We start from the raw sequence: 12501 nt of genomic DNA, 5'->3' as shown, positions 1-12501 counted from the left end.
GGGGAATGGGAGGCTGAAAATCACCCATAATTTTATTACCCTGGCCAGGCGCAGTGGCTCACACCTGTAATCTCAGCACTTTGGGAGGCCGAGGTGGGTGGATCATGAGATCAGAAGTTCAAGAACAGCCTACCCAAGATGGTGAAACCCTGTCTCTTTTTTTTTTATTTTTTTATTTTTATTTATTTATTTTATTATTTTTTTCTTTTTTCTTTTTCTTTTCTTTAGCATTTCTTGTTTTTTATTTATTTATTTTTGTAGAGGCAGGGTTTCACCATCTTGGCCAGGCTGGTCTTGAACTCCTGACCTTGTGATCCACCCGCCTTGGCTTCCCAAAGTGCTGGGATTACAGGCGTGAGCCACCTCGCCCAGCCAAAACCGTCTCTACGAAAAATACAAACATTAGCCAGGCATGGTGGTGGGCCCCTGTAATCCCAGCTACTTGGGAGGCCGAGGCAGACAATTGCTTGAACCCAGGAGGCGGAGGTTGCAGTGAGCCGAGATAGCGCCACTGCACTCCAGCCTAGGTGACAGAGTGAGACTCTGTCTCAAAAAAAAAAAAAATGTTATTACCCTGTCATAAAAGCTTTTACTACATTTATTTTCTTGTAGTTGTTGACCATATGCTGTACATAGTTAGAATAATGATATATGGACAATTTTATGTCTTTTTTTTTTACTTAGTAGTGTTATGTAACAGGCTTCATAAGTATAATTTTAAAGTAACATTTGCCAATTGGCATGCATTTAAACTAATTTTCTTTTTCCTTCCTCTGTCATTATAAGTAATACACACCTTTTTTCTTAATTTCTAAGATTAAATTTCAAGGAATACGATTACTGGGTGCCAGGGTATAAACATATTTATAGCTTTAAAATATATTGGCTAATTGCTTTCCAGAGAAATTATATAAATATAAAAATGTAGTCATGCTTCAGGGTAGTATATTCAGAGGCAACGCTAACCAGAGGAAACTTCTTTATTATGAAAAATACTTTAGAGAGACACTTTTAAAAAATTAGCAACTGGGCATGGTAGTTCATGCCTGTAATCCCAGCACCTGGGAAGCTGGAGCAGGAGCGTTGCTTGAGGCTAGTTCAAGACAAGCCTGTGCAACACACGAGACCCCGTCCCTACAAAAAATGACAGTTGCAGTTTTTAGCTCTACTTGCTATTTTTCATCAAATCAAGGCTGGTATTTAGCTGATATGTACCACAACTACTATATGTAGCTGGCCTTATATATTGTTATATATTTAGACTATTACTCTTGCATCAAGCCCTTTCTTCTGTTAACTGTGTGTTAACGGTTAACTAGCATTGCTAAAAGCATTTATATTGATTTTTTCCCCCTACAGGCACGTGATGGCTCCGCTACTTACTTGAGATTCATTATTGTATCAGCCTTTGATCATTTTGCATCTGTACATAGCGTTTCTGCAGAGGGAACAGTAGTGTCAAATCTTTCCTAGTAATTATTACAAAATGCTCTTACATGATTTTTTAACAACATATTTATTTAAACAGGAAGCTGTCATTGATATACTTTATTAAAAGGATTTGTATCAATTTGTTTCAGTTTTTATTTACATTATTTTCAATTTTGGGGTAAAGGAATTCTGTTTTTATCAGTCAGCAGTACTGGCCACCATGTGGGAAATGAGGAAGCTTTGGCTTCACTATATAGTTTAATCAAGGAAGTGACTGCACATGAAAATTTAATGGGTTACACATTGCATCTTCACAGCATCCACTATAGTGCTCTTCAGATCGTAGTGCATTAATTTTTTTAATTGATTGATTGATGCAAAGGGCTAAGTGAGCAATATAGATAGTAAACAATGTAAGAGGTCAGAAAAGAGAAAGTACTTATGGGAAGGTTTCACTGAAGTCATGGAACCTGAGCTGGGCCCAGTAAAACAAACGATTTTATTTTTTATTTTAAAATCATTTGGAATGGCCAATTCCAATTTGTAAAAAAAATTTTTTAAAGTAGGGTCTGGCTGTCACCCAGGCTATAGTGCAGTGGCTCAATCTTGGCTCATTACAACCTCCATCCCCTGGACTCAAACCATCCTCCCACCCTAGCTTCCCAAGTAGCTAGGACTACGGGTACGTAACACCACACCTGGCTAACTTTTCTATTTTTGTAGAGAAGGGGTTTCACCATGTTGCCCAGGCTGGTCTTGAACTCCTGAGCTCAAGCGATCTGCTCACCTTGGCCTCCCAAAGTGCTGGGATTACAGGCATGAACCACTGCACCTGTCCTTTACTTTTATTTGTTCTGGTTTGAAAACCTCAGAGAAATGTTAGGAAACACATAATCTTACTTTTTGTTGTTTTTGAGACAAGGTCTTGCTCTGTCACCCAGGCTGGAGTGAAGGCTGATCTCAAACTTCTGGGCTCAAGCAGTCTGCCCACCTCAGCCTCCCAAAGCATTGGGATTACAGGCATGAACCACCACACGTGGCCCTCTTTCTCTTTTTTGAGAATACTATTTCTTAAGTCCACTGAAAAGATCTAGAAGTAGTGACATCCAAATATCAGTGAGCACATCAAGTACCCAGATTGTGATTTCTAAATACCTTTCCCATTAATTGGAGGAATGGCCATTTCCAAAAGTGTGACAAGAAATAGATAAGATAAGCCTAGGACAATTTGTTGTGCCAGAAAGTAGAGACTAATGGATAATGTCAAGAGGATACAGAAACCAATATGAAAGCACTCTTATTAGGAAAAAAAAAAAAAAAAAAAAAAAAAAAAAGGGCGCAATTTGAGCAGGGAAAAAAAATTTACAGTTGACTGCAACCATACTTAATATATTTAAAAGTGAATTCATATTGATAGAAGAGAAGAAATAAAAGAGCAAAACAAAACCCTCATTGGATGCCATGGGATGTAACTAGGGCAAAATTTCTCATTTGAATATTTATATTTAAAGGGAAAGAACTGGGCATATATCAGGTACAGACCATATTTGAACGTTACTAAATAACCCTAGGAGATGTGAGAAAGTGCTTTGCAGAAGAATTCCTGCTCATTAATGTGGAAGATATAATAGAATTAGAAAATCGTCATTAGTCCAGGCATGGTGGCCCACACCTATAATCCCAGCACTTTGGGAGGCCAAGGCAGGAGGATCTCTTAAGCTCAGAAGTTCAAGACCAGCCTGAGCAACATAGTAAAATCCCATATCTACAAAAAAAAATTTTTTAAGTAACAAAACCAGGCAGAGTGGTATGTGCCTGTAGTGTTAGCCGCTTTGGAGGCTAAGGTGGGAGGTTTGCTTGAGCCCAGAAGGTTGTGGCTGCAGTGAGCCATTACTGTGCCACTGCACTTCAGCCTGGGTGACAGAGCAAAACACTGTCACAAAAAAAAAAGAAAAATTATCATTGATTTGCATAAAATTAAATGTTGATAAAGGCAACAGTCAGTGGGTTAGCATTAATTGAAAGATTGATGGGGAACTTTGCAATGCAGGGATCTGAGTCTTTTGATTTACTAAAAATGGATTAACCAGCGTATCAGCTTTTGCTCTGTTACAAACCACTTCAAAGAATAATGGCTTAACAAAACAATTTCATTTGCTCAAAATTCTGCAGTTTTTTTCTGGCTTGTACTTGCTTTGCTCTATTCGTGGCCAGCTGGCAACTCCTATGGTCTAGATAGTGTGGGATGACTTCACTCACATGATTTAAGGTTTGCAGATTAGGGGTCTAGGTGGCCTCCACTGGAACTATTCATCTCTGCTCCAAGTTGTTTCTTGTCCTCCAGGGGGCTAACCCAGGCCTCAGCATTCTGAAAAGTAGCAAAGAGGGAAATCCCCAGTATGCAAAGTTTTCTTTTTCTTCTGCTATCTCTAAATACAGCGCAAACGATTTTTGAGTCTCTGTTTGCCACCAGATTTGCTGTTGTCTGTCGAATCATGTCATGTGGCCAAGCCCAGAGTGAGAACAAGAGGTATCCGCCCAAGGGCATGAATACAAGGAAGTATGAAAAAATTGGGGCCGGCCAGGAGCGGTGGCTCGCACCTGTAATCCCAGCACTTTGGGAGGCTGAGGGCGGGCAATTCACCTGAGGTCAGGGGTTCGAGACCAGCCTTGGCCAACATGGTGAAACCCCATCTTCACTAAAAATATAAAAATTAGCCAGGCACGGTGGCATGTGCTTGTAGTCCCAGCTACTTGGGAGGCTGAAGCAGGAGAATCACTTGAACCTGGTGGGTGGAGGTTGCAGTGAGTGGAGATCACAGTGAGTGGAGATCATGCCATTGCAGTCCAGCCTGGCCAACAAGAGCAAAATTAAATCTCAAAAAAAAAAATTGGCTGAGGTGAGAGGTAGCCATTACTGCTACAATCTATTAGAATCAAACACAGTATGCTTCCTGATGTGATTTTATTTTTATTCTTTTATTTTTTTATTTTATTTTACTTTTTGAGACAGAGTTTCTCTCTTGTTGCCCAGGCTGGAGTGCAATGGCGCAAACTTCAACCTCTGCCTCCCAGGTTCAAGTGATTCTCCTGCCTCAGCCCCCCGAGTAGCTGGGATTACAGGCATGTGCCACCACGCCCGGCTAATTTTGTATTTTCAGTAGAGGTGGGGTTTCTCCATGTTGGTCAGGCTGGTCTCAAACTCCTGACCTCAGGTATCCACCCACCTCAGTCTCCCAAAGTGCTGGAATTACAGGCTTGAGCCACCATGCCCGGCCTCGGACATGATTTTATGTAAAGCACACAGACCAACCTATGAAGTACTCCTGCCAAAATTATTGAACCTGAATTTAATCAAACTCTAGAGACAGCTTCCATTTTTCAGGAATCTCAAGAGCTAGAGGAACAAGTAAAGTGACACTGCAAGGCATCAAATACACTAGTAGCCATTAATGCAGCTTACTGAAATGTCTAGATCTGTGCTTTTCCTGGACATAGCAAGATAGTACTTCCTGGCATTAGTTTAGATAGTGCCATGTGACCAGTTCTGGCCAATGAGATGAAGAATAATTGACTTCTAGGCTGAGGCATTTAGTTGCCTATGTGAGACCCTTCAGGGCTCTTTTCCTCCTGTGCCATAATTGACCAACAATGTTGTACACAGTAACTACTTTATCAGTCTGGGTCTGGAAGTGAGACCGATGTTTAACAGGTAGCAGGGCTCTCCAAATCTTTCCTAGTAATTACAACAAAATACTCTTGCATGATATTTTAACAATATATTTAAACAGGAAATTGTAACTGATACACTTTATTTAAAGGATTTGTATCAATTTCAGTTTTTATTTATATTCTTTTCAATATTTTGGGAAAGGAATTCTGTTTTTATCAGCCAGCAGTAGCTCAATCTGAGATGGGTATATTGAAGGAATGAGAAATTACGCTTCATTGTTTTAAGCCAATAAGATTTTGGAATTGCTTGTTGCCACAATATAACCCAGCCTATCCTAACTAATAGACAAATCTATCAGAATGTGGCTCATCCTACAGGGCAAGTGACCTGGTTTCTTCAAAAAGTCAGTGGCATAAAAATATTAAGGAAAGGGGCCCACTCTAGATTCAAGGAGATCTAAGAGCTCCTATAACCACATGCCATGTGTGGATCGTGATGGATGCTGATTTGAATAAATAAACTGAAAAATGACTTTTTTTTTTTTTTTTGAGACAGAGTTTTACTCTTGTCTCCTAGGCTGGAGTGCAGTGGTACAATCTCAGCTCACTGCAACCTCCGCCTCCTGGGTTCAAGCAATTCTCCTGCCTCAGCCTCCTGAGTAGTTGGGATTACAGGCACCTGCCACCATGCCCAGCTAATTTGTGTATTTTTAGTAGAGATGGGGGTGTCACCATGGTGGCCAAGCTGGTCTCAAACACCTGACCTCAGGTGATTCGCGTGCCTCAGCCTCCCAAAGTGCTGGGATTACAGGCATGAGCCACTGCGCCCAGCCAAAAAAGGATATTTTTAAGATAATTGAGGAAATTTTCTTGTAGACTGAGTGTTACTCATTTTACTATGTGTGATACTGGCTTTAAGCTTATATAATAAAATGCATAAGCTTAAATCCATATAGAGAAGGGGAAGAAGGCAGCAAATCACACTGCCAGGTGTGTACCTATGCAACAGTCTTGCATGTTCTTCACATGTACCTCAAAACCTAAAATGCAATAAAAAAAAATAAAAGAAGTCAGCTGTCTGTCACTTGGAAGAAACCCTCACCAGAACCCAACCATGCCAGCGCCTGTTCTCTGACTTCTAGCCTCCAGAATTGTTAAATTTGATTCAGATAATTTAAGAAAAATGTGAAAAATAAATTTCTGTTGCTTATAAAAAAATCCATATAGAACTATGGATGACTGAAATGCATATAAAGCATATGAGATGCATATAGAACTATGGATGAAATGCATATATACACAAGATACATATAGAACTATGGATGACTGAAATGGCCTAATAATCTGGAATTTGCTTAATATTTAAGCAGAGACTTTATAAAGGAAAGGGGATTAGTTGAAGAAGTAAATGTGGTAATAAATTATTGAATCTGGGTGATAGATATATGGAGGTTAATTGTACTAGTATTTCTACTTTGTACTTTCCACTTTTACATATGCTTTAAATTCTTCATAATAGAAAAATAAATACTGCTACCGAGGACATCCTTGTGCATAAATCTTTGTCTGCCCTTCAAACAATTTCCTTAGATGAGATTCTCAGAAGGGAATTAATCAAAGTTAGCAACAGTTTTAAGGCTCTTGGTACTTACTTATAAATCACCTACTAAGATTTGTTTCACAGATTTAGTCTTGGAAAAGCAGGGATTTCTTTCTTTCTTGTTTGTTTGTTTGTTTGTTTGGATGGAGTCTCACTCTGTTGCCCAGGCTGGAGTGCAGTGGTGTGATCTCAGCTCACTGCAACCTCCACCTCCCAAGTTCAAGTGATTCTCCTGCCTCAGCCTCCTGAGTAGCTGGGATTACAGGCCCCCACCGCCATGCCTGGCTAAATTTTTTGTATTTTTTAGTAGAGACGGGGTTTCACCATGTTGGCCAGGTTGGTCTCAAACTCCTGACTTCAAGTGATCCACTTCCTTGGCCTCCCAAAGTGCTGTGATTACAGGCGTAAGCCACCACACCCAGCCTGGAAAAGCAAGTTTTAAATGGAGAAGAATAGGAAAGGCATTTCAAAAGCCACATCAGTATGACAGATAAAAGATGTGAAGGTGAGCAGTCATTCATAATGATGAATTTTGAGAACGATGAATAGAAAAGTCTGAGTAGAGCAAAAACTAAAACTAAAACCGAATATTACAGTTAGATCACAGGCTTTCAGGTATTTTCCTGTAACAATGGAACCATTTAAGGTTTTTGAGAAGGAACGTGAATTACAGCAATTGTGTTCATGTTCAATAAAATGAAATGCTAAGCATTTTCTTCCTGCCAAGTTTCTAAACTGAAATGGCAATAACTCTTTGTGTAAGAAACACTGTGTTGGCCGGGCGCGGTGGCTCACGCCTATAATCCCAGCACTTTGGGAGGCCGAGGTGGGTGGATCACGAGGTCAAGAGATTGAGACCATCCTGGTCAACAAGTTGAAACCCCATCTCTACTAAAAATACAAAAATTAGCTGGGCATGGTGGTGCGTGCCTGTAGTCTCAGCTACTTGGGAGGCTGAGGCAGAAGAATTGCTTGAACCCAGGAGGCGGAGGTTGCGGTGAGCCGAGATCGTGCCATTGCACTCCAGTCTGGGTGACAACAGCGAAACTCCGTCTCAAAAAAAAAAAAGAGAAAGAAACACTGTGTTGAGGCTTACAGATTGTTAGAAGGGATCTCCAGAGGTTATCTGATTGATTTCTTTGGCACAGGCCTGGTGAGTTATCTTTAAGTCTTTTTTCTATGCCTTCTGTGGATGCAGGGAACAAGTGAAGACTGTGGAATATCCACTTCATATATGGTATTTGAAAACAGCATGCTTTAACCTTCATTTTTCTAGGCTTTAAAAAACTCCTTGTCACCTTAAACCACTCCAAATTTCAGGCAATAAATATGACATGTAGCTTTACCTTTTTGCTTTGTTTTGTTTTTCACTGCTGAACTACCCCATCACCTTTGTTTGTTTTTGAGAGAGGGTCTCACTGTTGCCCAGGCTAGAGCACAGTGGTACAAACACGACTCACAGCAGCCTCAACCTCCCAGGCTCAGGTGATCCTCCCACCTCAGCCTCCCAGGTAGCTGGGACTACAGACATATGCCACTATGCCTGGCAATCTTTTGTATTTTTATAGAGATGAGGTTTCGCCATGTTGCCCAGGCTAATCTCGAGCTCCTGGGCTCAAGGATCCTCCTGCCTCAGCCTCCCAATGTGTTGGGAATATAGGCATGAGCCACTGCTCCCAGTCCCTCACCTTTTTAAAGTCTCATTTGTCCTCAATTGGCATCCTCTTTCCCACTCATGTGGCCTTTTCTCCACCTGCCACGGACTCCTGACCAGCACAGTGCTGTGTGTACTGTGTATTAAGGCCTTTGTGTTTGCTTTTCCTCTGCCTGTAGTGCTCTTGCCTCTGGTATCGGTATAGCTGGCTTCCTCATTGACATCAGGTCCTTACACAAAATTTCCTTCTCAATAAGACTTTCTCTGGCTTCCCTAAAATTAGAGTGTTCCTGCACCTTACCCTTGCAACAGAAACATGTTCAATCTTTCTTCCCTATTTTATTTTTCTCCCTTTCTTAGGTTAAGGACCTGACGCAGCCACCCTGTGTTCTGTATTTGGGAGTTCTTATACCTGGCTCTTCATTTTTATCATTAAAATTCAATTTAAATTATTTTCTTTTAATGATATTAATGATATCCCATGTATCCTTTGAAAGATGGGGGCAGTGCCACCTGCATTCAGGTGTGAACATTTTGAGTAGGAGGTGTTCACCTGCATTCAGGTATGAACCTTTTGAGCAGGTGTGGACCTTTGAGTTGGGGCTCTCTCATCCTTATAGGGTCAGCCCTGCTGATCCCTGTCTAACATATCTTTTTTCTATTTATCATGTATATCATGTTTATCATCTTTCTCCCTCACTAGAATGTAAGCTTCCGAGGACAGGGAGTTTTGTTGCTTTTGCTCATGACTGTATCCTCAGGGCTTAGAATCGTTCCTGGCATATATATTTTCAATAAATGTCTGTCTACTGAATAAGTGAACATTGTTCATTTATTTGCATACCTGTATCTCTTTATACTGTAGACTATTTGAGGCGCTTTGAATAAAGCTAGTTAACAATATATGAATTTTTAGATCACTTACTGTGGACCAGTGCCTATTACAGTGCCTTGCATAAAATTTAAACCAATAAATACTTATTTAAAGGGATGGATCAAAAAGTAAAAATTTAATGACCTTTTATCCATGTACCAAGTCAAGGCAAAGAAATATTACAGAAATGAAAATTGTGTTTATCACTCATTTAATACAGTTTTGTTTTTTTTTTTTTACAGCATATTGCATTGTTGAGCTCTCTCAGGAATACCCCTCCTGCAGGGGTCACATATGGGGAGGCATCTTTTGTGGGCTTCACCTTCTAGGTGATGTTCCAGCAGCCCTGTGTAACTTGACCCTGATAGAGAGCCTTCTGGGAGATAATGTGTGGCATGGACATCAGAGTTTTTAACATGCATTCAGTCTTTGGCACAGAAAATATCCTAATAATCAGATAAAGGAGTATACAAGATAAGTGGACAAAGATTTATAGCAATGATGTCTATAAAACTACTATGTAGCTCATATATTAGAAAGTATGATATATACAAACATTTTATAATTGTGTATGAATTTTATATATATACATATAAAATTTTATATGTATAAAGTGGATACTTCTGGTTAAAGACGGTGGGGTGAAGGAATTTTTACTCCATCCCTTTTCTCAAAACATTCCCAAGAAAAAGAATTATACAAAGAAAAACATTCTATCTTCAAGGAAGCAGTTATAACCCCCTAACATCAAACTGGGACACCTACTCACTAAGTACTGTGAAATCAGGATTTTGGTGAAGGAGGAAGCTGAGAACTGACATATGTTCTCTCGAAGCTCGAGACTTTATTAAACATGTCATGGTTGTGAAAGGCTTATCCAACAGTCCCTTGATTAGATTGAAGAGGGCTGCAGGTGGCTCAGGAGGATGGAGAATGTCTCCAGAGAGCCTCAAGGTTAATAACAGAATGGCAGGGAAGATGGAGCTGGAGGAGAATCAGGCAGGATACACCAGAGGAGACTGCTGGAGGTAAAGCATGATGAAGGAAATTGTCTTAGCCCCAGCTGCTGTAACAAAATACCATAGACTGGGTAGCTGAAACAACAGACATTTATTTCCTCACCGCTCTGAAGATTCGAAGTCTGAGATCAGGGTGCTGGCAGTTTCTGGTGAACTCTTTCTTCCTGCAGTGTAGGCAGCTGCCATCTTGCTGTGTGCTCACATGACCTCTTCTTCATGTGGGTGCAGAGAGTTCACTCTGGTGTCTCTTAAGGGACACCATTCCTGTCATATCAAAGCCACACCCTTATGACGTCATCTAACTTTCATTACCTCTGTATAGGCCCTGTCTCCAAATAAAAGGACCATTGAAGGTTAAAGCTTCCATGTATGAATTTTGGGGGTGACAGGGGCACAATTCAATCCACAGCAGAAGGTGAAAAAGCATCCAAAGCAAAGGAAGTTAACTGAAGGGGATTTCTGTGAGCCCCAGCTCAGGGGAAGGATTTACTTAATAGTAAGCTATTCAAGACAGCAAATGTCAATGAAAATTGCAGATTGCCCCTGCTGACTCCTCATCCCACACTGTGTTTCAGCAGATAACAAGCCCCACTAAAGAAGACTCATAATCAGAAAAGACCCAGAAGGGGACTGCTCCGGGCCAGGTTCTCTAGAAGCAGAGCCTCAGACAAGGATTCTTTGAAGAGTGATTTCTTGAGGGAGTGGTCTCAGGAGGAACTTCTAAGGAAGTGAGAGAAGCAAGATCAGGCAGAGGGAAAAATTAAACATATGGCTTCAGCTGAAGTCTAGCTTTAGCCTGATCCCATAGGGAGCTCTGGAGCATGACTGGCACTAGAGAAGTAGACTGCCCCACCTTGCAGCAAGGGAGCAGGCTTTGGAATTTCAAATCCATCAGTCTTTGGCTGTGGGCCACCCTCAGGTGGAGGACATAATCTCACAGGTGTTTCTGGGTAAGACAGCTCCTATCAAGAGGGCAAATTCTCAGGAAAGAGTGTATCTGTGAGCCATTAGCAGCCAACACTCACAGCAGCTGGCGGATGAGTACAATGACTTGGTAAAAGGCAGCCGGGCAGAGCACCAACAATACCTACTATAGCAGTGGTTGTCAAAGTGTGGTTCCTGGGACAGCAGCATCAGCCTCACCTGAGACCTTGTTAGTCATGCAAATTCCCTAGCTCAACTCCAGAACTATTTGAATCATAAACTCTGGGGATGAGACTCAAGAACCTGTGTTGCAGCAAGCCCTCCAGGTGATTTTGTTGCATGCCCAAGTTTGAGAACCATTCAACTTCGCTGGCCTATATGACTAGCAACTGTAAAAACAAAAGGATTGAAATTGAGTCCAAACCTCTTGCAGTCTCCTGCACATAGTCCTTTTTCCACCTCTGCCCATGTTGTTATCCCCACTTTAAATGCCCATCTCCCTTCCCATCTCCTCCAGGCTCCCATCCCAAATTATGGAAGTACTGGGCATCTTTGAAGACCAAGCCCAGATGCCACCAGCTCCATAAAGCGTTGTTGGATTCGCCCAGCTCAGAGGATTGCTGTCTCTATGCCCTCTGAGCATTTAGTCTTCATCACGCTCTAACATACATTCCACCTTGAGTTGTGATTATTGGTGTGTATGTCTGGTCCCCTGTGAGATTAAGCTGCTGGACAACAGCTGTTCCTTATCCATCTTTGCATAACTCTGTACCCAGAAAAGAATCAGTGCTCAATGTTTGATGCAATAAGTTGAAGAAAGTCAAATTGGAAAGCCCGGGGTCCATTTTTATCATTCTGAAAAACTCCTCAGTTCCAGCTACTATTATTTGTTGAAAACTGGGAGATTTCTGTGCATTTATAGACATGAATTGGAGGACCATCAGGGAAGTGATTCAGAAAAGCATTGCCTTATATGCTGTCTCCTTTTGTGGAACTTAGTACTTAGGAGGGACGGTGAGTGCTCATCTGTGCTTCAGCCCTGTCATTCTCACAGCTCATTTTCAGTATAGCCTCACAAACTCATGCCTGTATTGGTTATGAGTTGCTTGGGCAGGATGGAGAAATTTTATTCAGTGACCCTATTGTCTTGTCCTCCTTCTACTCCTACCCCCAAAAAGAGGGCCCGAGGAAGCAGTTGTGGGACAATAATGATGATAATAATAATAGCCAACACTTCCACGACACTTTCTCCAAGTCAGGCACAGTTCTGAGTGCTCTACTCATGAATCCTCTAGAGAGTGGGCACACTACTTTATAGTTCAAGATA

The 12501-nt window shown here is 41.2% G+C and overlaps 1 protein-coding gene across 9 annotated transcripts in view; it reads left to right on the top strand.

Annotated features, from left to right (window-relative positions):
* The window catches only part of IFT25 (intraflagellar transport 25), a 30316-nt gene extending 19670 nt beyond the window's left edge, over positions 1-10646 (top strand). For 2 of the 9 annotated variants that reach the window (XM_064372374.1, XM_064372377.1), the window contains exon 6: positions 8718-9239. In XM_064372374.1, coding sequence (XP_064228444.1) covers positions 8718-9125 — 408 coding nt within the window. In that variant the 3' untranslated portion in view covers positions 9126-9239. Of the gene's footprint in view, positions 1-48; positions 137-1359; positions 2853-8717; positions 9243-9473 lie in introns of those variants that run through there. The other 7 variants (XM_021667802.2, XM_064372379.1, XM_064372378.1 and 4 more) reach the window with 7 other exon arrangements.
* Positions 10647-12501: the final 1855 nt, after the last annotated feature.

The sequence above is a fragment of the Aotus nancymaae genome, unplaced genomic scaffold (genome assembly GCF_030222135.1).
Source record: "Aotus nancymaae isolate 86718 unplaced genomic scaffold, 86718_ANA_hifiasm-v0.15.2.pri h1tg000007l, whole genome shotgun sequence".
NCBI classification, from domain to species: Eukaryota; Metazoa; Chordata; class Mammalia; order Primates; family Aotidae; genus Aotus; species Aotus nancymaae.
Note: the sequence above shows the minus strand (reverse complement) of the source record. Positions and strands in the feature narration are given on the sequence as shown.